The sequence below is a fragment of the Mugil cephalus genome, chromosome 7 (genome assembly GCF_022458985.1).
Source record: "Mugil cephalus isolate CIBA_MC_2020 chromosome 7, CIBA_Mcephalus_1.1, whole genome shotgun sequence".
NCBI lineage: Eukaryota > Metazoa > Chordata > Actinopteri > Mugiliformes > Mugilidae > Mugil > Mugil cephalus.
This window is the reverse complement of record NC_061776.1, coordinates 22,122,315-22,149,870: the sequence shown is the minus strand read 5'-3', so window position 1 is coordinate 22,149,870 and position 27,556 is coordinate 22,122,315. Positions and strand designations below refer to the sequence as shown.

At 41.7% G+C, this 27,556-nt stretch overlaps 1 protein-coding gene across 1 annotated transcript in view; it reads right to left on the bottom strand.

Annotated features, from left to right (window-relative positions):
* LOC125010138 (vertebrate ancient opsin-like) overlaps positions 1-22,054 on the bottom strand; it is a 57,132-nt gene extending 35,078 nt beyond the window's left edge. Inside the window, exons 1-2 of the mRNA XM_047588511.1 lie at positions 21,245-22,054; positions 12,199-12,527 (exon numbers count right to left, since the gene is read on the bottom strand). Coding sequence (XP_047444467.1) covers positions 12,199-12,527; positions 21,245-21,617 — 702 coding nt within the window. The 5' untranslated portion in view covers positions 21,618-22,054. The remainder of the gene's footprint in view (positions 1-12,198; positions 12,528-21,244) is intronic.
* Positions 22,055-27,556: the final 5,502 nt, after the last annotated feature.

Genomic DNA, 27,556 nt, shown 5'->3' with positions numbered 1-27,556 from the left:
AGAGCAGCATCCACCAGCATTCTACTGTCAACATTCCCATAAGCATTACAGAAATTAGAAAGGAGGGCCAAGAAAAGAGTGAACACATGAAAATAGGTCAGGAAGAACCCAAATCAAAGTGATAATATATCTGTGGTCGCTGCTCTATTTCCAATGTAGTATTCTCAAGAGGTTTCTTAGATTTATATCCTTAGGAAAAAGACAGATGGGGTGGAGCCGGGCAGCCACACACTGTGACAATCACATTCAGTCGTCCTCAGTAAACCTGGCCTACAAAATTTGGCAAAGAAGGGAAATTCAAAGGTATGCATCAATGTTCTGCCGCTTTGCTGAAAGAATGAGTGTCAGTTTGTCTTAGCCAGCAATGAAATGCTACTACGTTCTACAGACAGATGGCTGCAGAAGCAGGCGACGCCAGACAAGAGGCTGTCGCACATTCAGATAGTCCAATTAGAACGTGGCTTCCTGGGTCAGGGTAAGAGAGGAGCGGAGGATGCGAGGAATGGGTCAAGCAGCAGCCACTCAAACACATCTGTGCCTCTTTTTTTTTTTCCAAAAAAACAAGTAAATGGATAGACTGAGGTTTCTCATTTTTAGAGATCTATTAGCTACTACCAGTTTTGTCAGATGATAACAATTGCCGGAGAGTTTTTATCATCTTGACTGAATGAATTCCTTCAGCTGGTCAAATTGCATTTCTGTTTGTTGTCTGCATGCCAGTGTCTGTACCACTTAAGCTCAGCCAAAGACAAGGAGCACAAAGGCTAACAGAGTCGTGAGCCGTGACTTGGATGTGGAACTACATGAAATAACGACGCGTGTTGTTTTGATTCAATCAAATCCAATCGCAGTTAAGTATTTTAGGCCAGTGATACATCTTTACATGTTGCCAGTGGACATATTACAGACGCTCTTTTACTTTCGGCGCAAACCAAGTTTTCAGTGAGCAGAAATTCATCAGAGCTCCGTTTAGATGTGTGACCGAACCAGAGATCAGATGGTTGTGTAACAACCAGTGGCAAGAAGCTGGTGGGGTTGAAAGCCACCCTGCCAGCTGGCTGGGTGGAGTTTGCATGTTTGCCCTGTGTCTGCTTGGGTCTACTCCAGGTGCTTTGGCTTCCTACCACAGTCCAAAGACATGCCTTTTAGGTTCACAAGTAATTCTCAATAATCCACAGGTGCGTATGAGAGCATGAGCAGTTGTTTGTCTTTCTGTGTTAGCACTCTTGCCCTATGAGAGCTGGGATAGGCTCCAGCCCACCCGTGCTGATATCTGGAGATGGTAGATAATGAATGAATGCATGACAATCATCTGTAGTGCGTTGAGTTTGGTATGAAATCAAAAACAACGCCATTAGCTCTGTGTGATGAAACAGAAGAGTTAGTATTTTCTTCCCCCACGGTTTACACCCTTTCGCTAGCTTTCATGCCCGGACTCTGACTTGAAAGCTTTAGCATGATTTAAATCTGGGTTGATATTTTCAGATTTTTCTGTCCCACTTTGGTTTGGGGGCCAGTGTGATGGGAACATGCATTCAATGTATATGGCATTTTCACTACAGACATTAAGACGGTGCCTCTTAACGGGACGAGTGTCAATAATTAATGTGGCAATAATGAATATTTGAATCAGTTTTACCCATGTGGTAGATGTGGCCTGAGTTACTGGGTCAGCAATGCACACAGGAAAGCCTTATAGTTATAGTTTTAATAATATGGACATTTGAGATTTGTGTAACTGCTTTACTTTCAAGTAAAGTTGCACTGGAACACTTGAAACAACTTCATAATGCAGTTACCTTAAGTATAACCATTATGCTAGATAACCTTTCATTATGTAGGTTTCAATAGAGGATCAATTAAAAGTTCCTCATGGGAGCTGAGATACAGAGGACTTATAACTTCTACCCGCAAATACCTTGAGTTTCTCTATCAGCTCTATCAGCTTTTTTAATATACATTATTATTCTGGCAGCCAGAAAACCCTTTAGCTCTTTCAAATAACTGCACTGCACATTTCAGTTGTGAACTGAACTATCAATACATCCTCCTGCTGGCACTAAAATAGCTCTCAGGAGGAGAGCTCTGAGGAGGTTCCGTGGTACCTGCACTTTTAAAGGCTTGCACATGCTTTTTTTGTAAATTGCTTCACGTGCAACAAATTTTGTTATCTGAAATTTCTCTGAGTGAATGCAGTACAAGGTTGAAATGTAATTACGGTGTCGCTTACACACAGACAGATATGGAGGGGCCTGATATAGAAGCATGCAGATTTGGGAGCACTCTAAAGGTCTGACATTAGTTATGTGTGTGTTCATTACTGTAAGTACTTTAAAATATATTCATTCCAAATACACCTTTAAAAATCGCATTAGAGCTTTGGATTGCTTGGATTTCCGTAATACGGTATTCTAGCAAACAGATACATTCACTGTAAATATAAGTACTTTGTGGATGGTAGAAAGAGTCTTGTATTTTGCAGATGGTCATTTTACTCGTGTTGAGCTGTTTGTGTGTATTGTTGTTTGACTGTCCCTGTGGGGACTAGTTTGAGATTGCAAAGTGAGGATATTTTGTCTGGCTCTCGCTTTGGGACTGCTTCAATGGGCTGTTTGAGGATTAAACTTGATGAAAGTGTTCAGTTGTCTGAAGGTTAACCTAAGGGACTAGAGTTAATATGGTCATTTAAGTGAGTTACCTTCAGTCTGCTATGAGGTCATATAGATGATGTACAGATACTAGATAATTCAGAGAAATGTGTTCCCTCAGTGAAAGATCATTTCTGAGATTAGATAAAAGTCCTACGTTACTAATCCACGTCCATTACAAATATACATATAACAGGCATCGGTTAAACAAAGCTGGTGATTGAAAACAGAAAGTTAAACATCATTTTAAAAATCAACTTGAGTCACGATTCCCTACAACTCTTTCCTAATTGCCCTTTGGGGATAAGTGAAGTTTGTTCTGATTCTGATTCAGCCAGATGTGTCCCTGTCTAAATTTTAACACTTTTTCAAAAGCCCATTTGGCACGTAATGAACCCAGTGAAGACTTACAAAATGACCTTCCATACTAAATAAGAAATAGATTAAGTAGATTCAACTGTGCTAAATGATGCAAAATACAGTGTTACGAGGCTCTGTCCCTTGTGCTGAACATTAATATAAAAATGTCTGGGCGACTTGCTAGCGTGTCAGAGCAGTCTGTGACTTCGGTGACCTCTTTGGAAGAGCTGGATTATCTGATGGCTGTCTGTGGTCTTATTCTGAAGCTGTTTACGTCTCCAGGGACATGAGAGCCGACCCTTTGTTTACACGAGCACTGCTGTGACACTAAATGTCGGTTACTACCATGATTGTCTCCTCTCTGCTGATTTCTGTCTGCATATAAGTGGATCTTAATTATTACTAGTGATGACAACATTATCAATGTTACTCAAAAAATCAGATAAAGGCTTCCCTTTCACCAGACTCAGATTTCTTTATAGTTCCCAAATGGATTTTAGGCCTTGGCAGCCCTTTTGGCCATCATTTAGAGGAGGCATGTCTCAATTAAATTGTCATTTAAACTGTCAATAGGGTCCATCTGATTGGCGTCTCACAGCTTGGTGCTACAGATAAGTGCACGCTGCACATGTTCTCCACATGTCCACAGATTGGCAGTGAGGAGCTGGCAGATGTCAGGGATCTCAAAGCTACAGTCCTCGTAATGGGCCGCTCTGTACGTGCTGGTACAGACGCTGCTATTACTGCAGCATTCATCAGGTCAAAGTAGCTCTATAGGAGTACTCTGACCTATTTTGTTTCAAAATTCAATATTCCCCAAGGAGTCAACAGATTGTCTCCGGTTTGTTTTCTCTGGATGTAGAAAATTCAACCATGATTAAAAAAAAAAATGCACATAAATTCTTAGGCTGGTTCTGTTGTGGTCGTCTTTCTGCAGAGGAGATGAGGGGTAGAGATGGAATGGAAATGATAATGGCAGCTAAGGCAACCAAGGTGATAAAGATGGATGATAATGGCAACGTGAAAGGGAAGGAATGTGTGGAGAGGGCACACGGAGAGCTTAGAGATGGAGGAAATAAAAGTAAGGGGGCTTAGAGGAGAGTTAAAACAGCGAGTGCGGGAGCTCGGATTGAAGCAGTCGCTGCAGAAAATGAAATGAGCCGTGGTTGGGCTCTGTGTGCGCTCAAAGATTCAGAAAGGTAAGGCACTCACGGGGACAATCAAAGTGCGAATGTGTGGAGATGTGAGAGTAAGAATGATAAACACACACATGTAAGATAACCATAACGGTCCAGAGACGTTTCAGAGGAGCGGGAACAGAGTTGGAGTTGGACGCGAAGAAGGTAGAGGCAATACAGGGAAAACAAGTAAACAGATCAAGGACACAGCAAGACAATGAGACACTTGAGCACACATACAAACAGCATGGGCTTCATCCTGGTACCCATCTGTCAGAGAACTAATTTGTGTTATAATCTCCCAGCCGGGTCTCAACCCCCCTCACCTCGTCCTCCACAAAGCTCATCTCAAGCAGAAGTGCAAGTCATTTTCATCCCAAGTGTTCCCTCTTTCTATCTGGCTGTGCCGGTGCTTGAGCGTATAGTGTGTGTGTGTGTGTGTGTGTGTGTGTGTGTGTGTCTATGTGTGTGGCTTGAAGAACATCGGAGGTCATAATGTGAACCAAGAAATAAACACAGGCATGAGTTTGTAGCAGCAGTGTGCTTGGATGTGACCGGCAGGTTTTTTTTATACTACGTGACCAGGAATCCAGAGCAGATATTATAGCAGTCTACTGGTCCGGGAGTTTTGGTGAGCGCTACATTGGACCTTTTCTATTCGTTATACAAAAAAAATAAACTGAAACAAGGGCAACCGAACTTGAAGAGTTTCTTGAAGATGTCTTTAATCACTCTTCCAAGGAGAGTCTTCGCTTGTAAAGGACTGGTGAGGAGATGACTGGAGAAATTTAAAGTTTTCTTTCCTCAATGAATCCTCATCTAACAACATATTCATGACCAGAGACTCACTTTTAAATTGTGAACGGTGGAACTGATTTCTGTTTGTTTTTCTTGGACTTTTTTTTTCCTGCTGTTCCCCTGGAGAGAGTGGAAGTCAAGCCCCAGCCCAAATGGTTCGATAACAACACACTGCTGGTAAACATTTGCTGCCTTCTGGTGAAAAGAGTTACCGCTCCCACGGGACGCAGAAAACAGACGAAATGGAAGATTCTGAATAATGAGCGTCACTCGAGTCGGGGGTCTCAGGACAGATGCTGTACAGATGTTGTGCAGATTGTTAAGCCTCTCAAGGCAAATTTGTGATATTGGACTGTATGAAAAACATGTGATCAGGGTTCACAAGGAAGCATTGCTGCAAAGTTTTGGAACCAGGGGTGTAAATAGACACGATTTGTTGACTTATTGTGTCTCTGATACACATTCAGTATGTGCAGCAGTTTCTTTTCTGCACTCTAGTCCCTTTCAAAAGACGCTGAAACAAATAACAACAATAGGTGTAAAATAAAACAGCTAATGTCATGTATAAAAATAAAAGAAGAATGCTATTCCTATCAAGTAACCTGCTGATCATGGCCTCAGTGAGCTAATTAAACATCAAGTCTATCATTTTAGATTTGTATCTTTGTCAGACTGGCTAATCAAAATACATTAAAATTACAGGGAAAACAAGTCCTCACATTTGAAAAGCTCAAATCATGTCATGCCTGAAGTGATGAATTATTTATAAAAGCTAATTAGTGTTCTGTCACGTGAGTTCAAGTGCTTGTCTGCGTCACGTTGTCATACCTTTAAAAAATGTGACTACATACCTGTTAATCCCACAAAAGCTGCCACCATCTTCCAAGATGCATTATTTCCTTCAACGCTGCGGTTAAATAAGTTTGTGAGTAAATAGTACTGGGAACTGGCGCAGTGAGACGTCACTGGAGCCAGTTCCCAGTACTGCAGTAACACTCGAAATAATACTATTAGTGGAAAACGTCGACGCTGCCAAGCTGTGATTCAATGCAGGTCACGTAATGCCAAGAGTTTGCATCAGCTTCATGTTGCCAGCTTCCATGTAGCCGGATGTTTTTGTTCACCCATAGTCTGATTCCTTCACAGTTTGTTTCGGCACTAGAGAAAACAGCAATAAGTGCTGCTGGCTTAATGTCAGTCGTTTTAACGGAGAGGAATTAAATCTGGTATTTTAAAATGGTGCTGCTTTGAAGAAATGGGGGAATTTGAACAATGCTGCATCTCTGCAACGATCAAATCAGCCTAGTATCTTTATGGATGTCTTATAAGTGGGTGGAGGCTCAAGTGGCTATTTTGTAATAAATTCCCCCCACAGGTGCACTCTCGGCCTATTTTTTGTGAAATGTGAAGCGTGTCACAAAATTCCCAAATGGATTAAGGTGGGGGACAAATACAATCAACTTGTAGCTGAGGACGTTAGCACTTGATCGGCACAAGGTCACTACATATCTGATGTAGGCCAGCGCAAAATTAGGACCCCAGCAGTCACAGTCTCTCACTCCCCCCTCCCCCACGCATCTTCTCTTCTTCTTGATATCTTCATTGCCCTCCCTGTCTCCATGTCTGCCGCCATGTCCGCTGCCTACAGGGTGTTGGAAAAATGTTGTAGCACTTGAGAGAGAACGAGTAGATACCCACAGGGACACATGAGTCACCTAATGAATTTAGACCAAGGGTAAAGACGCTGAGGCAAGGAAGTGAGCCGCTTGTTATCTCACCAAAGACCACTCCATGCGCGCGTATGTGTGCGTCTGCATATTTAGTCCTGCTTTTCCGTTTTCATCCAGGTCATTTCAAGTGTCACGGATCTACGAGAAGCTGTTTTCGGTTGTTATGATAAAAACACCTGGTGTTGCCGAGGAAAGGTTCTGTCAGAAAGGCTTTGGTTAGGAAATGATGAACTGGACTGGTTGAATCATCTCTTCTGTTGTAAAGCAGATTTTTGTAAATATAGAATTTCAATATTCTACTAAGTGTACATATGTAAGTGCACATACCAGTGTGCATACGTGAATTTAGTTTTTATAGATTATTTATACCCCCTTTCGTGGTAGTATTATTTTTACAGCAGCTCCTCATGTTTGACTGTTGAGCTTTGTGTGAGTATACAAATGGGATCTTCAGACAAGCTTATCTCTGAGGTCTTTACACGTTATTTTGCAGCATTTTGGCTTGAGTGGAGGAGATATTTAAACACTGAAAGAATCCTTAAAAATGTGGAGCCTCCCAGAATTACTCCCAAATATATATTAGTAGAGTAGTATTACAAGTACAACAAGTTTCATTGTGATTTCAGTCTAATTGGGTGTAAAATTATTGAAGTTCTATAAACTGTCAGAACATGTTGCTGTTGCTGAAAAAGTATCCGTGAGCTCTCAATTGAAATGAAAGGGTCAAGAGAGCACACAGTTCATTCCTCCTAATCTCAACCCAAGTCATTTTCAGCTACATCAGTACACGCTGTCCCTTTGGAAATGATGATATCAAAAACTCTGTCACCATCCCCCGCGCAGTGCTTCATGTTCCTTCACTCCCTGAACCGGTCGGCAAATACTAGAAACAGAGCGTTCAAGGTTTAAACACATTAACATATCCTGAACTGGAATCCAGCGATAACACAGCCACTGATTAATTAATTAACTGATAATTAACAGTACAGCACATGCCAGGGCCAACAAACTGCTTCGGTGACATTTGCTGTGTTTGCGGTTGTTGAAAATACTACTCCATCAGTCACTGCTGGTCAGTCCCATCAGTCCTCATGCTTTATTTGCATATTGCTGTTTAAGGAGGATTCCCAAGTGTCCATGCCTGACATATTTAGGCAAATAGAGTCTTTGGGGATTTCAGCTAAGAGGGGCTGTGTTTCACAACCCCTATTTATACCTTGGACTCATTTTAGAGACCTATTTTTACACTGTTAATATCAACCTGCACAGCTATTGAGAAAAAGACAGAAGAACTAAATATGAAGAAATGTGAAGGTTAATGGTGATTTCAAAACTTAATGTTGTCTCCAGATATATTTTTCCTACTTAGCATTATTCTGCAAACAGAACATGATGACAAGGAAATAAATTGCACACATAACTGTCCAGCGTTTTCCGTTTAGTCCCTGTAGAAATATACTGGAAGACTATTTGAATATGATCTGTGACAGGAGCATATTTTTTCGACACCGATAAAGACCTCAGTTTCCCATTACAGGGAGAGACGAAAGATGTCTGTAATGATGGAGCAAGCAAGTAGAGCCGGGCTCTTTGAGTCTGCCTGCCTGCCTCTCTTCTTTCTTTTCTTGTTTTTTTTTTTTCTTAAAAATCCAGAGAGCATTTGATGAGTGATGCTTAGTTTAATGTTGAACAAGAGGTAAAGTAAAATATTCGTACTCTCTCCCTATGTGCCGTCCTTTACATCAGACAGCTGGCTAGACCGAGCACGAGGATGAAATCACATCAACCTAGACTAAACCCAAGCTTGATTCAGTCTTTTCCATGTGGACTGCTCCAGTGAGCCTCACATTATTAGACCAGGGAGTTCAGCTCTTTTAACTTTTACTGGACAAGTTGCTTAACTTCCTTTATCTGCCCCTGCTGATGTTACAGTACCCCAAGTGACCTGACAGGGAGAACTATAGCTTCTGTCTAACGTATACCATTGTCAGTGGGAGAAGCTATTAAAACAAGCAAAGATTAGGAATACATGCATAACCCTGCACAAAGAAGGGACAAAGTGTAAGAAAAAGAAACAAAGAAGCTAAAGCTGAAGCAGAGTAGATATATGAGAGAGAAAGGAAAGTAGGGAAAAGCCAAGACAAAGACAGATAGAGAAAGCGAACTAAACACTATTACTTTCCCTAGCTGCCTTCTTCTTCATCAGTACAAAGAACTTGGTGCAATTCATAGTGAGGAACGACAGTAAATAGATAAGGAGTGCAAAAGAGAAAGAACATGGTAAAAGAAAAAAAAACTGGTAAAGTTTGTATAACGCAAAATTGGAAAGGGAAGGAAAACATACAATGAGGAGGAGGACCAGGTGGTTGTTGTTAGATTATTATTCAGCTCTGTTTAGGGCGGTGTCAGTGTCACACACCAGGCTGCTGAGCAATTTGTCAGGGCAGACAGAGCACGAGCAAACACACATGCACAACAGACTGTATCTGAGGAAAGATGGTTCAGATTCTGAATGAGTTGTAATCTTGAAAAAGAAAAAAAAAAAATGGATCAGAGAACAAACTGTGTTTCTGTTGTTTCTGTGTGTGTGTCTGCACACATGTTTGCGTTCCCCAGAGTGGGAGTGCCATGGGGGTGAGAGAAGGAAATCCAAGCAAACTCAGTCTCCTGTCCTCCTCATCCCACAGGAGACAGCCACTGCTGAATATTTATTAATCTCAATCAGGGCCAATATATTATTGTTATAAAGGGAGTTCCCCCAGGTTCTGTCCTTGGTCCAGTTGTATTTGCTGTTTAAATAAACAGTATTGCTTCTTAATTTTTCAATTTCAGCTTTTAACTGTATGCAAATTAAATCATCCTCTACTCCAGCTGCAGATTGTATTGCTAATCAAAATGTACAAATGTATTGGTTTCATTTTGTGGCCTTTCTTTTAATTTATTTACATTTGTCTACATGTGATTTCTGGCCCATTTTTAAGAAACTAACTGAATTCATTTGCATTTAGTGTATTGTTTTGTATTAGTGCTGCATTTTGCGTAAAACCTAGGAATAAAATAAAAAAAAAACCAAGGCAACAGTTAACTAAGCTACATTTAGGACTCACTTTTTAGGACACACTGCTCCAGTTGGAAGCATGTATCCTCTCTAAAGTAGCTAAACTGAACACCGTCCCTGGAGGTAGTAGCAGTGACAATGGCGCTTTATGGTTCCTGGGTAATTTATTCTAAAAGTCATAATCTTCATCATTTGAAGAAAATGGAAGAAAATTGGATCATTGGAAGAAAATGTTACCTTGTTCCCTATATGTGATCATGTGTAGCCATGACATTCTTTGAACAGGCTTTAAATTCAGTTTGCAGATGTTCCTGTGCCTAATGTTTTGAGAAATATATAATGCGTGTGACAGTGTCTAATCAGGTCCAGTTCAGTCGCAGCGTGTGACGATGTGTGTAATGCACAAGACGGAAAAGTGAGATGTAGTGGATTTATAGAGTACTTAGAGTACTTAGAGGGAACATGCAGTACAACGATCTGCTCACTAAAAACACTGGCTCATATGGATTTACAGTAACTGCACCCATGGTAATTTCAGCGTATTATGCCCACAGTTTATGGTTTGGAACCATAGTTAGCTCTGCTTTCAAACTGCAGCTTCATGGCGAAAGAATAGTTCATAAACCATCTGTAGGTATTGCTCCACTGATTTGTGAGAAGTCATTTGAAGTTACTAACTTGATTTAACATCCAGAAACCAGTTGTGGGCAAGTCACTGTGGTGTATGCTTTTAAGGTATGGATGTTGATGCTGACCACTAAAGGAGGGTTTTCAAGGTGCACATATTCAGCATAGAAATGATACTGAATCTAACCTAACTCACTTTAAAGATGATGCAGCAGCTTTAAGTCTGAGACATTAAATAATCAATGTCATTACATAATCCATGAGTAGCTTACTGTATAGTGTAACCATTATGGTAAATGGTCTGCACTTACACTTGACATCGCTCTTTAAAACTTTTAAAAAGCATAAAGTGTTTCGTCAGTGTTTTCCGTTCTCACAGACAAAATGTTCACTGCTGTGTCACTGGTCCAATGTCTTTGTCCATTTCATTGCATAATTTTTATTTACGCGGGTACAGTGCAGTTTTTATGTTCTCTATCTAATTAGAGTCCAGGATACACATTCTGTTCTATTTAGGTGACAGTCCAAAGCGCCTGTCCTAATAGAAACACAAAGGCGCTGTCTCTTGTGGGATTTTACACTGCAGGAGTCAATATTGTAGTTTTTACTTGTTTTAATATATATCATTTATAGCTGGGGCAAGTGTCTAGAGGCTTTGATATAATTATGTCTTCCCGTTCCTCTGAGTTTCCCCACATCTGCTGAATCGGCTGGCAGAGAAGTAATGATGCGTCCCTTGGTTATTATATTTTGTGTGATAGAAGTTATTCAACTTTCATAACACTTATGTTACCTCTTAGGTGGTTACAGTAACAAACTGTTACTGAGATACACTGTGGGGCCAAAAAGAAGTCACCACCTGGACTTAACTAAGCAAATAGGTACTTGTCTCCTATTTGATAATAACTGCATGGGCAATTATCTTTCAGCTAGCAATTATTTAACTCCAACTGATACAATGAGTAGCTTCTCGTTTCTTAAACAACCATGTCAAAAGACACATCCGTGGTCGTGGAAAAGATGTTGTTTGAGAAGGGTAAAACCACTGGCATTATTAAAAACTGCAAGGACAGTGGGGAACTATCATGTTTGACATGTGGTCGGAAAGAAATTCTAGTTGATTGTGACTGGTGATCACTTAAACATTTGGTGAAATCAAATCAAAGAAAAACAACAGGAGAACTCAGGGCTGTTTAATAGTGAAAGTAAGAGCATTTCCACTCAAGGGATTGGGACTGAAAGGCTGTGTAGTCAGTGAGGCTAACTGGAAAAAAGGCTTCAGTTTCCTAGGGAGCATAAATATTGGACTCTGGGAGAAGGTCATGTGGTCTGATGAGTCCAGATTTACCCCCGTTCCAGAGTGATGGGGCACCAGGCATCAGAAGAGAGGCAGATGAATTGATGCACCCAACATCAAATAGCAGCATGTGTTTTGTATCACTTCATCTTTAAATTACCATAAGCGGATATTGGATTTTGCAGCAAATAGCAGCAGCTTGTCCAGTGATACTAAACATAAGCTGTTGAAATGTGGTAATAATATAATAATATGAACAAATGTAGGTAAGATTAAATCAGCCAATAAAATTTGAAATTTTATTAGCGGACGACACAAATAGCTTCACGTGCTACGTGAGTGCTGCTTTCTCTGTCAAGTTAAATTACAGCCACCGGTGTACTGGGGCTAATTTCGTCACGTGACTAATAATGTCATGTGAACATGACCTTTAACAAATCAGAAAATGTAGACAGGAGACCCAGGCTCCCCTGTGTCTTCCCCCATCCCTACACTGACTCACCTGTCTGATGGCATACAGCAGCTTCCCATAACAGAACACGATCACCAGGAAGGGCACAATGAGGCAGAAGACAAACAGGCAGATGATGTAAGATATGTTATTTGCTGTTTTGGCCTTCCAGTCAACAGAGCAGGTGGTCCCAGGGCCCTCCGGACCGTAGTGACTCCAGCCAAAGAGTGGTGGCATGGTCCAGATTAGCGAGTACACCCAGGACAGAATGATGCCCAGGGAGATCTTGCAGTAGTTGGAGGAGTCTGCCTCAGTGGGGGTCATCATGGTGCTGTAGCGTTCGTAGGAGAGGACAGCCAGAGAGATCAGGGACACAATACCTATGGGACAGATGGGACACACACACATACATAGGAAACCATTATATGTGTGCGTCCAATGTAGTCGGACGCACAAATTCTGGGTTAATATGCAATGTGAAGAGTAAACACAGAATAAAATCCAGCATATAAGCAAACACATGATTCTGGTCAGCATGGTGTTGTCTGACTTTGTTATTTCACATTTAATAGGACCATAAAATAGAGACAGGAGAGGAGTGTGCTCTGCCTCAGTATTTATCTTCTGTAGTGAGGAAAGCACGCACAGTCACTGTGATGAAAAGCCTTACATCTCATTCTGAAATCAGAAGTGCAACTAAAAGGAGCTTTATGGTTTATCAGTTCACAGGGACGGTGTGATTTAAAACATAATTGCTAGAGAGAAGTAAAACTGAGCAAACAGAATCATCAAATATTTCAGATCACACTCTGGAACCTACAGCGGATCCACTGTGGTAAATTATTAACGGCGGCATGTCAGAGACAATAAAATGAAATTGAATGCAGATATTTTGAGAAGCTTTCTTTCCTTTCTGCAACCTCTCAGTGAACATCTCTCTGAGTGTATGAGAGGCTGAGCAGCACGAGGCTGGAGATAAGTGTTTGTGCTGACTCCCTCTGCTTTTTTCTTTTACCCTGTTTGTTCTTAGTTTGGAAGTCCACATGATCCATGAGGCCCTCCTTAATGTGCATTGATTTACAGAGACAATGGAGGTACCTGAACTAGAAGCTTCTTAAAGCTTCTTTTTTTTTTTTTTTAGGATAAATCTTTAAGCCGATGACTAAAAGGGGGGCATGATATATTCTTCCAGTACATGGCAATGAGGCATTTTGAATGAACAAGGCAAAGATTTATCAATTTGATTTCATGAGGTTTTAGGGAAAGATTTCCAGGGTAGAGGCCCAAGATACAGAATTTGGGAGAGATAGGAGGGGTATGGAATTTTCCCACGTTCCCAACTACAATGGGAGAGGGTACCTTTATGAGTCTAGTCAATATAAGTCAAGTGTCTAGAATGTCTGGATTGAATTTATTCATTTTTTCTGGGGTAATATTGGTCCTCATTATCCAGTTACATTGTGTCAGCTACAGTTAAGAGTTAACTGAAAGGCTCTGTGCTTTTGAGCATGTTTGACTCCATTCTTCACCCCATGACCTCCTTATTGAGTCGGATGACTTCAGAATGAGAAGAGAATATATTTTAAAGTGTAGAGATTTGGCCTTTGCTTCACTGATGTTGGGTTGCAATCCGTTCTGACACCGTTAAAGGGGGACACTGATATGAATGACTTAGAGTGAATAAAACTACGCAGCTGTAGGTATTAAAAAAAAAATGCGAGATTGTGGAATGTTGAATTTATCTTTGATTTCATTAAACACATCAGTGTTTCACCAATAAAAAAGGTCCACGATTCTTCTAATACCTTTGTGTGACCATAGTTTGAGTCCTAAGTCATTAGTAGCAGTCTTAAATCCTGTGTGTCCCCAGACCTACACAAGACAAAGGTTGAATGTCACCTACAGCATGATGAGGTTCTGACAAATGGGTTTAGTGTTTTTCTTCAGGTTCTGAAAGGAGTCAGAATATAGATGTGAGTTTAACGATAGCCTCCTTCTTAAAGCTTCTCATAGAAGCTTTCAGTGACTGCTCAGCATGGTGAATGCATGTAAAGGTGAGGAGGGCAAAATGTGAGAGGCATTAGAAGAACAGATAAATGTAAACTGCCATGGTTTTGCAGAAGAGTTATGTGTCTGTGTGCTTGTGTTGTGCAACTACGGTGTATACGCCCCTAACTACTGAACCCATTTGCATTTTACTTTTCCTGCACAGAATCCCAAGCACCAGACTTTTATTACCTCTGCTACTGAAAAAATATCGTCACCACACTTTATGTGTTTCTGTTTGATCTGAGCTGACTCAGAGCACCCAGTCCCCAAATACTGTATGTTTACAACAGATTTTTATTTTATTTTATTTTTTATTATATTTTTTTATTTTTTTTTGCAGAAGATGCCCAACTCTGCTTATCTGTGCTGCACTTTTATCCTCTGTTACTGTCTGTCTGCAATCTGTGAGAGTCGAAATGAAACACTAGGCTAACTGACATCAGCCAGGAGGTTCTGTAAAGTGTCTTGGGACAATTTTAATTTTTATTGAAGTGAACTAAAATGTCGTCTTTATCTGTATAATAGCTGGGTGTCATTGGTACACACTGGTGTGGTGTTGCACAGAATAATGCGACAACAATACAAACACATGCACCTAAGAAATATATTAATAAATCATGGATTGTTAAATGAGAGAAGCATATACACTCACTGGCCACTTTATTGGGTACACCTGTTCAATTGCTTGATAACACATGGTTGCAATTCAATGCATTTAGGCATGTAGAGGTGATCAAGACAACTTGCTGAAGTTCAAACAGAGCATCAGAATGAGGAAGATGGACAGACTGGTTGGAGATGATAGAAAGGCAAGTGACAGGGCCAGAATTTGACGTAAACAACATGAAAGCATGGATCCATCCATTTTTTTTACAGAAAAAATAACTATATCAGACACAAATTATTATTTAAAGCAGAATATTTTCATGTACCATTGAACACAGCCGGCAGTGGGCTTTAAACCACATCTTAAAAGAAAAACAAAATGTATCTTTAATAACAGAGAATGAAGTTTTCTTGTTGTGTCTCTGTTTTGCACATGATTGGTTAATGAATGATGAAACAATAGATACTGACTGGGTGCTTTAGTTGCACCATTACAGCAAACTAGGGGTTCAAAACTTTAAAGTCGACTAATGTGTGCTGAAAGTCAAGTTGACATCACACATAAAAACACAATAGAAAGTAATGAAATACATCTTCTTGACTTGGATACATATTATAGCATGTCATACAAAGGAAGCTTTTCTACAAGTTCATTGAAGCTTGAACTTGGGCTAATAATGGCCGTCGACCACATCAACACCATTAATCCAACTTTCTGAAAAGAAAACTGATGCCTTTCTTGTGGATTGAAACGCCTAATGTTTTGTGAGTGGTTACTCATGTCTGATGTAAGAGCTGAAGTTTTACATCATTGTCAGTGAGGAGAAATGGGAAGAGTTTGACCACAAGCTGCTTTCTCTCTTGTTATTACTTCTGATAATCTCATTCTAATCTCAGGTTTCTTTTTAACCATGACTGTCTGTGCCAAGTACAGTAAAATATGATAATGTCTGAATTTAATAACATCAGTGGACCTTTTTTTCCCCCCCAAACCACAAATGGTCGTAAGCATGTCAGGCTGTAGTTAGGAACGTTTATCTCCCCCTTCTGGTGGGAGTAACGATGTCGATGCCAGTGTACAATGATATATATCCTCTCATAATGTTTTATATTGACGTTCCCGTGCCAGTTTCCTTACTTCATTACCATGTGGGAGAGTTTACGCCACCTAAAATTACATCTGGGCTTTTAATTTATTCAGTGTTCGAGATCCCTCCAGCACTAACAACTCCTCTGGCAACCTGATGCGAATGTAACAAAAAGAAAAGCTTTTAAAAATCACACAAATAAACTGTAATTAATGCAGATCAGTCACATCTGGTAAATACCCGAACCGCATGTGTTAGTTTCCCTGATGCACTGTGGGGAACAAATGCTTCAGTGCAGAGAACATAAATTCTGAACTAAACTGTGTGAGTTCCTGCCTCTCGACTCAGGTTAAAAGCATGTGTAGCAGTGAATCTGCAGGATGAAAGATGCCAACAAAGGTCTCCTGTGTCTATTAACCAGATTTAAAAGACTGCCAAAATAAATCCCACTTTCACTTTGATAAAGCTAATTAGCTTTGGTCTATGGCAGACATACAGGGGCATGTCATTTTAATACCGGTTACTGAAACCTTCTGGCCACGGGCTTTTCAAAATCATTAGTGATTATAATTCTTAACTTTTAACATGAAAACTTAATTGTAAAGGCAGATCTGCTATAATTTCCACTGGTTAAACTTGCTATAGATAAGGATCAATGTAATTGGTGACGTAAAATCCCATCATCTGAATTAAATCATCACCCTCTATCTGCTTTCTAATCCTCTGGCAGGACAAAACGCAGCATCTCAATCTAATATTTCAGGATGAAACATCTCGCGATGTGACATTTGAAAAGCTCAATCTTTGTTCTGCGGTCTCTGTGATGTTCCCTCAGTGGTTCAGCATCGCTCCTCTGATATTCTATATCCAGGAAAAGACGGTTTGAATGAAAAGCACAGGATTGAGCAGAGCCGCGCGTTCGCTCTTAAAGTCATCATCATCTTTTCCTCATTCGCCACCGGTGCTTAAGCCTTCTTTGAAGACTGGTGAAGGTTCTGTCTCCCAGCAAAATGGACAGGTTTAATTGACACTAATAATAATAATAATCATAATAATAATACGATGGCTATCATCCCCCGAAAAAAAACATATTTTTTTATCTCTGCTTTATTCAGTATTTATCACCCGGGCTCATTAGCTGGTTCGCTCACTCTGACCTTTATCGTGGAGCGGCATTGTTCTGCTTTCCTTGTCCCTGCTGGGACTTCTACATGCCGTCGTAACAAATTAACATCACTCAGGTCAGGTGTTGCCTGTGCAGGCGCGATGCACATTTCATCTCCTTAGCCCAAGATCATCTGTTTTCTTTGCCCGCATCTGCGTTGCCTGCGAGTGTGTGCCTGTGCAGGAGGTTAATTTCACTTCAATATGCGGTGAGTGGGCCCGTCAATGCAGTGTTAATCCAGTGACTTGGTGCCACTTGTGGCAGGAGGCAGGCGGTAGCCTTCCCCCACAGCATAATGGAAGACAATAAAAAGAGGCAGGGAAATGCAAGGAAGTGGGAGAGAAGAGGTGCAGTGGCTAAGTGAGTGCCAGGAGGCTGATGGCAGAGGAGAAAGTACAGAGTGTGAGTTTGCACGCGGGAGCACGCGCGTCTCCGCAAATTGTCTTGAGTTGGCGCTCTTGGCGTGAAGTCAAAGCGGTGGGTCTTCAGCCGTTGAGTCAGTCAAAAAATCTGAGGCGTGATAAACTTAAAGCAGGAGACTGTGAGCGAAAAGTAGAAATCGATGATGGAGAGGGAGCGGGAATGCGACGTCTTAACACCATGCTAACTATGTCCGTTGTCAGTGACAGTGATGTCCCCTAATTTGAAGGAACATCGATCGTTCAGAATGGCTTTATAGAGGGTTAGGTGAAGACAGACACCATCGCTTTGTCAGAGTTGCCTCCAGCATTATTCATCTGAACAATCAATTTGACTTTTCCTGTCTCTGATCCTCCCTCATTCTTTCTTTTCTCTGTTTTTATGAGTCCATTGAGGAATTACTCATCTATAACCAATGGAGGCTCTAATGATGTCTGTGAGCCCCCTCTCTGTCTCTGTCTCTCTCGTACACATGAGTCAGTCTTCCAGCGATGTTTTAGTTCATAGAAGCCAAAGTCCTGTCAGACAGGTTTTAATAAATTGGCTCCTTGTGGATGTCAGCGTTACATATCTTCAGATGACGCTTAATCTCACTATAACACTTGAGTTAGCGCGGCACTGGATATATATACAGACAGAGTGCATCCAGATTCTGAGGGATGACAGAGGCTTGCTCTTTTTTCACTTGAAATAAAGTAATCCTGTTCTGGAAATTGCCAACTTATCTCACAGAAAGTGAAAATAGCGCTCAGGAGTGTGTTTTGAATTTAAAACTTTGTCAGTTTCCAGTAGTTTTTAAGGAAAGAAAATTGTGTTTTGTTAAGTCGACTGTACATTGTGAAGATTGTAGAAGGAGATCAAAGAACGTAGCATGGTGGGCTGGTTAAAAACACACACTAGACTTTATGATGCATGGGGTCTGACTAAAAGAGAAACAAATCTACCATAGAAACATCAAACCAAACTGTGGGACTTCATCAAAGTAACTCCAAAAGAGAGACAAGGCTACCACAAAGATTTGATCTCAAGGAGAAACAAAACCACCAAGTGACTGTTAAGATACGTCCTTAAATATTGCAAATCACTACAGAAAGACTACAAGTGAATCAAATTATCCATAGTGACGTTTTTTCTAAGCAACAAACAATTGCTGTGTTTCCATTACCCCTAGGAATGTGCAAAACCTAAATGTGGCAATAAAAACCTGGTAATGGTAACACCTACATCTCAAAAAACCTCTCAAATATCACTGAAACACTTTTACACTCTCGTGAGGCGATTTTGCAGATGTATTGGTATAAAAGTGTATTGCAAAAGTACAATGAACCCCCCCCCCTTTTTTTTCCTGCAATTTCCCATCACTGGCATCAACAGAGATGAGGCAGGGCCTGCGTCCACCTCAACGTCTTGCATGACTAGAATTTGAGAGAATCATGGGCTATTGCAAGACGAGACTCTACGAGAGTTACAGCTTATTCGCAAAACACCTTTCAATGGAAACACGTGTACCTGCAAAGCACAATTGTACTTTATCGAAATTTCAGAAAAACTGTTTTTATTTTGCGAAAAACTAAAAACTAAACGCAGCTACTTATACTTGAAAGTTATGCACAGACAGGTGGCCAAGTCAGCCATAACCTTGCTCTGGCAAATACCTGAAATCCTTAATTCCACTGGGTATCAGAAGCCTTGATGTTTGGCCTGTGTGTTGCTGTAAGATTGTGGGTGGTTACCAGTGGCTGCCCCACTTACAGCAATGCTGTACACATCAGGAGATAAGCTGCACTGAACTGAATGTGAGGGAATCCTTTGTGAAAGATTTATGAGCCCTTTATCCAAATTTATCAGCGGATTACTAATGTTCAATCAATTTTCAGCTGTACAGGGAGGACAAGGTCTCGCTCAATGGCTCTTCATATTTCATCGAACGTACCTTTTTTTAATCTTGTGAAAGGCAATAATATCACTTGATGACCAGCGGACAGATTTTAAAAGAAGATGAACGTGTTTCTAGGCTTCTAGAGGCTACATTCAGCGTAATCAAACACACCTCTGAGGGCTTTTGAATCTGACTGCAAACAAAAAATGGCCCCATTTGAGGGCTAAAACATCTTTAATACCAACTGCATCTTCTCTACAGTATCAGTCAGTCTAAGAGCTTGGCTTCAAATCACAACCTGCCGACACATGCTTTGACTGGACTACGAGAGAGCTTGTTTCACAAACGCCAAAGACAGACAAAATGAACACTTTAAAATCCAAATCTCTCGGGCTCTGTGATATTCAAAGGTTGCTTGGATGCCATGCAAAGCTTTTAAAGCAATAAGCTGGACCAACAGCAAGAAAGCATGTTCATTAAAAAAACTTTAAATCAGAACCAGCAGAAGACTTTTTATTATGCTTGATGCACAGATTAATTTTGTTTCCTAAATTTGGTTCCAAACTACGTGTGTCCAAGTGACTGAAACACATTCAGTGAAGTTTGATTAACGTAATGATTAGATTTTAATTTGACTTTAATGTGATGTAGCACCCCTGATTCTTACAGAAATGGGCCCTTGACTTTTAATGGCATTCGAGCTTGGGCCACTTCCAGCTGAATGAGTGTGCACCTTAATCCCAGTTGTATCATTCTGCAGACATTTGCATTGATATCAGCACTCCTGGGCAAGGGTAAAACCTCCGTTCCCTTTCTCATTACACAATTTAGCCTGGGTGATGTTATTCTGCAAGGAGCGCTGATGCCTCGGCGGTAGCCTGGACCTAGACTGTGTCCCCGCAGCCCACAGAGACGCACTGCTGAATGAACAGCGAGGAGGCTTCCTTTGCCTCAGGCAACCACTCAACTATATAACAAGCATTCATTGGTCATTTAATAGCAGACTGCACACCGCTTCCTATACAGTACGTGCAGCGCCCAAATCACCAGCTGACACTGCTGTGACACTATTTTGGACCTCATAATGACATTTGAATAAATGACTAAGCGTCTGCGTTGGAGCGCCAAGCACACCAGATGCTCCCATAAATACCCTCAGACATCATATGGTATGAATATACACATACAGCTTCAGACATTTGTGGAAGTGATTCAACACTCACGCAGTCCCACTGGGAGATAATGACCAGTGCCGCACCACCAAGAGCTGCACAAGACAATATTTAACGCGTCACCTGGACGAAACCCGGCGCATCTGCACGGGAAGGCATCACCAGGACCATGGATGTGTACTCTATGCATTAATGAGGAGCAACATGGGAATTCTGGCTCCGAATTAGTCTGCTCCTCGCAAACAGTAAGATAGAATAAGATGATCTGCACTTTGAACAAGATGTTAACGATCGCTGCTGTAACGATCTGCCACTGCTGGATGATTGCACCCAAAATTAATGACAAGAAAATACATCGATGGGGTCAGAAATGGCACATGTAAGCGAAAGAATAAAAGATTTTACGGATTCACATTTTGCTTATTAGCAACTTTACGGGAAAACGTGTATTTCACGCCTGCTGCCAGGATTTCCAGGTTTTCCCGTGGAAGTTTGATATACCGGTAAAACTCAAATATTTTGTCTCATTTTTCCAAAACCTCCTTTTCGACGGCAGCATTGAAGCTTAACACCGTAAGAGCTCGTTTGCTTTGGAAAAGACCCTTACACACCGCGCACAATCACTCGCAGCCACATCTGAAATAAACAAACATGTATAGAGAGCAGCCTAAATATAGAAAAAAAGACAAATACCGTCACCTCCCGCATTGCTACTCACCAAAGAGGGAGTTGGCGAAGCCGTACCACACGCATCCTCTTTCTCCTATGAGCCACCTTCCCTGTGTGCTGGCCGCAAAGCTGAACGGAGTCCCCAGTACGCACACGAGCAGGTCGCTGATGGAAATGTTAATCAGGAGCAGGTTGATGGGGGACCGCAGCATCTTGTAGCGGCAGAAGAGCACAATCACAGTCAGGTTGTTCATAAGTCCGAAAGTGCCGATGAAGCCGAGGCACACGGCCACGACCAGGTTCCCTGTCGGGGAAAGGGTCGTTCGGTATGATCCGCCCCCCAGGTGCCCTTCCCCGGCGCCGGCACACAGAGCGCTGTTGACCCCCGCGCAGCCGCTCAGGCTCACGTTGGACACGATCATGGCAGTCCGGTGTCACTGCGGTGGTACACTGAGCGGCATTTGTTTTCTGTTTTATATATATATACACTTTGTTGTCGTGTGGAAAAAAAAGAAAGACAAGGTATGTCTTGTAGCGAGCAACACGTGTTGCTTTGAAAATGTCAATGTAGAAAAAGTACCGCCAAGCAGAAATGCGGGATAGTAAATAGTTTGTTGGGGTTGTCAAAACTTTGTGTCTCAGTTCAGAGGGAGTGGGGTGTTCGAGATTTGCCAGCAGCAGAAAAAAAAAAAAAAAAAAGTTTGGTTGGGCTTTGCTCCACCGTGTGGCTGTCTACAATGCGCACTGTCTCGCACACAGACAGCTTCCCTCTCTGCCCGTGTTTAAACCGCTGTTGCGCGCTCTCCGGCGGCTGACGTTCAGAGTGGAGCGCGGTGGAGTGTGGAGGAGGGGTTAGCGCAGCAGCACGCAGGCGGTCGGATTGGAAAGTTGAGAGCCGCGTAACAATCTAGCGGCAATCAGACGATATTCGCGCGTCTCGAGGAGAATACCAAAAAAAAAAAAAAAAAATTAAACTGCACTAACGCCAGCCCGCTGTGTTCAGAGCGTGATCCTCCTGAAGTCCGCCTCAAACTCGGAGCTGCTCTCCCTCCTATGGTGCGTCCACTCAGCACGTATGGATGCGTGGCGCTGTCCGGGGTGCTGAACGCGATGTCAGCCCCAGCCGCACCGATTGATTCTTCCTCAATTATCACTTTAACAGCAAATAAAAGAATTAACTAGAACAAAGCGATCATTTAATGAGATTTTAATTATTGTAATTTATTTGATTTGGGTCACAAAAACAGCTTTTATATATGAGACATTTACCATTGAATTAAGTTTATTAAATACCTGGTAGAGTTTGAGGTAATGATGTGCTCTCGCCTCAAAATAAAAGTTGGCAAAATCTTCTGCAGATTTTCTAAGTTAGACAGAGGAGGAAGGTAAGGAAATGAGCCTCCGACTCATTTTCTAGTTGTAGCCGCGCACAATAGGCTGAATTACTACCGTGTTATTTTCAGGAGATTTAATTTGGTTCTTATTGGTTCTCTCTAGACTGTAATACTATAACAAGGTCACTGTTTAACTCCTGGGTAAATAGAAAGTGTAGAAGCAATTGGTGACACCATTTTGCTGTATCCACTCTGCGCAGAGGAAATCAATTTAAGTACATTTTCCACAGTTCAATAACTTTAACTTTTTTGCGAAAGATACACTTTTCCATCTGTCAAGCCCTGAAATCACAGAGCCCACTTCAGGGATTGCAGTTTGACGATGGAATAATGAGGAGCAGTGAAATGCTTAAGCATGATGAGTGTCAGGCATCCTCCCTCCTGGTGTCCATGTGTTCTCCCACAAGCCCACAGAAAGTGTTGTCTATGTATACAGATAGCAAACCCTGTGAACCTTGGCTCCCCTCTGGGTCCAGCGAGCATTATCTTGTCCTCTGCAGTGCTGCTCTAACCCCTCAGCTGTTACCTGCTCTACACGCCTGGCAGATAAAGTGCCGCAAAATGCAGTCGCTTTCTTCTTTGCGGAGGGAACAGCATGTCCTGTTTTAATTAGTTTCAAATGAATATCGTGTTCAAGTAACAGCGAGCAGATATAAAGGCGCTCTAATGACATCCTAAGAGAACAGTTTGCATCTGGCTGCAGGGACCGCAGAAGTTGGATTCTGTGTGCGTGTGAATCTGCACAGAAAACAACTTGCAGCCTGCTCCTGATTAACGTTTCAGTCAATATGAGCCACCGAAAAAGTCAAACGCAGGTTAAAAATGTCAGCAATTAGTTGGTAATTAAAAGCCAGTCCTCGTGGTCAAACGCTGGCATTTGGTGTAAAAGGAGTGTGTGCCCTCTGCAACTCTTGGCCCTGCATGCAGATGGAAAGTTTGAGAATCAGATGGGGAAACTTGTTCTTCCCCTTTATGGTTCGTTCTAACCCCATCACGCCAAACAGACCCCCTGTCGCACTGGAGCAAGGTAATTACCCGTGAAAACTGTACAGCGACATTTATTCTGACAACATTTCCCCCACACGCAGGCCTAATTGACTTGAATTAAGACACTCGGGCTCCTTTGTGAATACCACCCTCGTTTAATCGGCACAGTGGGAACGGGCAGTTGGTATTTAGTCGTATTTCTGGGTCAACTCGGTGGCTGCACTCTGAGGAGATGTCCAGGAAGATAAAGTGCAAATGGGGTTAGAAGGTCATAACACAGCATCTATGTTATGAGTAAATCTGAGGGAAGGTGCCCCCAGGAAGCAATTTTATGGCTGTTTTCCCATTTATTTGATCTTTTATGGTCTCCTGTTATCGCATTATCACATTAATACTACACTGGCCTAAACAATTGCACAATTTTATCTGCTCACCTCAATCTGAGATAGATACTGCTGCATACAGTAATAACAAGTACTAAATGGAAAAAAACAAAAGTTCATTTAATCCTGCACCAAAATATCTGATGTTGTGTGACCATGTGCACAGACATGTCTGTCCTAGGCCGACTTATTCTTACATTTAGAGGTACATTTAAACAGTTACGAAATAAATTGGCACCCAAAGCTGACCAGTCAGCCGTGTTATTAAATTGCATCATGTTTCTGCATTTATTACCAGTTTATTGTGATTATGTTCTCTCCTGTGCTTTCCCACAAGCCAAATGTACAAATTACACAACAAGATTTGAACCTGAAATTAAGTTAGAAGATAGTCACGGATTCAGCAGTCGACTGAGGCTCCCAGATGACCGACACCAGTGAAGCTCATCATTTCTCATTTAGGAAATATAACAAATTTTCCTGCTGCAAATTATCCTGTCTAACAGCAGAACTGTGTATTTTTCCATTTCTGCCCATTTCTGTGCATCTTAGCATGCTAACAGTTGCTGATTAACACTACAAACAAAGCAAAGCAAAAAATAAAAAATAAATAGCTGAAGCTGATCTTGGAATTGGAATTTGGTCACATACAAAAACACCCACCAATTAAACTTGTTATGTGATCGTGGTGGTACATATTATTAGAAATCAACCTGAAAAGGCTATTAATGAATATCAAACCACTGTTGTGGTACTGGAAGTCTCTGGATCCTGGACTCAGTTTGATTCTAATCTCACAGAACATGTCTACCCTTCTAGAGATGTACATTTACTGGATAAGTGAGATTCTACCCTGCTGGTGGGTGGTACTGGAAGAAATATCAAGTGATCCCAAAGTCAGTAGGCTTATCAGGGCAGTCCATGCAATGAGCAGCCACCTCTGGTTGTAAGAGAAATGCTAGAAAATGGACACACTCAAATGTCCTCATCACAAGTAAAATGTTTACAGGAGCAAAAACCAGTTTGGATCTCTAAAGTAAATTTATAGTATATACTGTAGAAACTATAGTAGATATATGGATATGCTGTTACAGCCAGGAAGGAACCACCACACAGAGCCTCAGGGCTTCTTTTCTGGACACCTCTGGATGACCTCATAGAGAGTTTGTCCATTTTCATATGCAATCAATAAATCTAGAGCAAACTGTTGGATTTATTGACTGATCATTCAATAACGATCAGATTCCTCAACCCACAACCCACGTGCGGCTGAAAGGTTTGTGTATTTCTGCAGGGGGCATCACGACGTAAAACCCCACCTCACTGCACTATGATAACACTGTTTGTGTTATAATAGTATTTGCAGTCGTAGATGCTAATAGTACCGGTGGTGGCAGCCCGAGTACTTGGGGACTTGACATAAATCTCTCAGACGTCACAGTTTCGGTCTGAGGCCTGGCTGGAATCAGGTGTTTTGTTTGTGCTGATATACTGCCGGCTCCAAAGACTACACAACTCAAGGTAAAAGGCAAAACGTGTACCACAGAGAGCGGGCTTTACTGCTGTGTGTCCTACAGTGATACACGTTGCGTAGCACAATATGTTTCATCGGTGAAGCTGTGTTTTAAAACCCAAAAAAAAAACCCATTGGCACTTTTTGTCCTCCCTTTTCTTAGCCCTGTACCTCTTACTCGCTCCGTCCTCCCATCCCTCTCCTTGCTTCTCCTCCTACATCCCTGCCGTCCTCCCCTCTGACATTGGCCTTGGCAGAGCGGCCGGTGCCGCTGTGCAATTTAATACACCCGAGGCTTTAAAGAAAGCTCAGATGAGGTGCGACGTCGTGGATCACATAAATTTATTGTCCACGGGTCTGATACATGAGTCCGCCGGAGCCCCTAGTTTATCTGGACACGTGTGTCACACGAGCCTCGTGCTTTAAATGCTGGACACACAGCCTGTCAGGACGTGATACAGGACGGGAGAATATATCTTGGGTGATGGGTGGGGAGAGGTGGGAAGGAAGCGTTGTCTGAGAGAAGACTGAGAGAGGCGGTTCATGATGCAGCGGAGCATTGTGTGGCAGACTGACAGGTGTCAAATCAAGTGCAGGTCCGTGCAGCTGTTCCCAGCTTTAGGACACTGAAGCAAAAGACAATGTGGTTGTGTCTTTAAGTTAACACTGTGAAGCTCTTTACCTCCGGGTTTAAGCTTTTTCATTAACATTTTTAACAACCGAGCAAACAACATCCCCAAAGAATAAAGTATATAATAGAAAGAGCTCCACAAAATGTTAGGTAGTGGACATTACGTTTTAATGTTTCAGGACAAATGCAGTCTTATGATAGTTGTCAGTTGTGGTTGTTGTCTTGAAAATCATTTGGAAATGTGTGTTGCTCATTTTTGTGGATGGTTAATTGTGTCAGTGCTGTATCACATTGTCACACCTGAGATAATATATTTCTGTCTGAGCAGGTTATTAGCTGACGTTGCACTAAGTAGTTGTTTTTTGTTTTTGTTTTTACAGCACCAAGCTTCTTCACCATTTGTTAATGTTCAATTATCAAAGTTGTCAATATTTCAACATAATGATTAGTGCATATTTAGGAATGAACACAGTTGTGTGTTCACAATCAATCCCACAGGGTGATTTTACTTGCATCTGTGAAGGTCAACTACCACATGGTTAGGGTTAGGGCCCAATTAAGAAAGACAAGGACATAATAGACTTAAAGGTCTTGACCACATTGGTTTTCCTTGTGGATTCATTCATTTTCCAATCAATGAATCGGTCGACCCTCTCGCAGAGGATTAAGAGAGTGTGACGTATAAACACGGGAAAGATAGATGTTAAACACAACGCTGACCCTTTGTTCCTGCTGTTAAGGAGCACCTCACTCCCTGTGGTGAAACGGTCACACCTGCCACAGGTGCAGACCCCTGAGGTGCAGCCAGCAGGCTGATTCAGTTAACGCAAACAAGTGGCTCTGGCTCTGCATGCTGTCACTAAACATCCCAAATGTTTTATCAAGACTCGCTGCAAAAGCGAGTGCAGTGGGTTGCTCGGTTCTTGTTTGTCCCACTGAGATCAGCGTCTCTTTGGAAAGGGAGACCTCATCAAGAGTGGCAGCAACTCAGTTTCAACAAGAAATAACATAAAAACATAAAATGTCAATCATTTGTCTCTTTTTTCTAAGCGACTTTGGTAATAAAGTTAACTGGTTATAGGGAGACTGTCCGTGTTAACTTTTCCAGTTAGTGTAGACAGTCTTAAAGAGGTAATCCTGATCCCACAGTCTCACAAGGCAAGAAACTGCTGCTGCACTGCCGCTCAAATATGTGTCTGTCATCATTCTGTGTCCGTGTCTTTTTCCATGATCATGTTTAGAGTTTCCTGTTTTATTTTGGTAAATCCCGTGGTTTCCTGTTTTGTGTTTCTCCCTGTATTTTCCCATAACGTCTTTATTGGTTTCTCCCTTTGTGCTCTGCCCTGATTACTTTCACCTGTGTCTCTCACCCCTCTGTCCATGTGTATATATAGCCCTGCCTTTCCCTTTGTTCTCTGTCATGTTTGTTATCCTCCCCCACATGTTTCTTCTG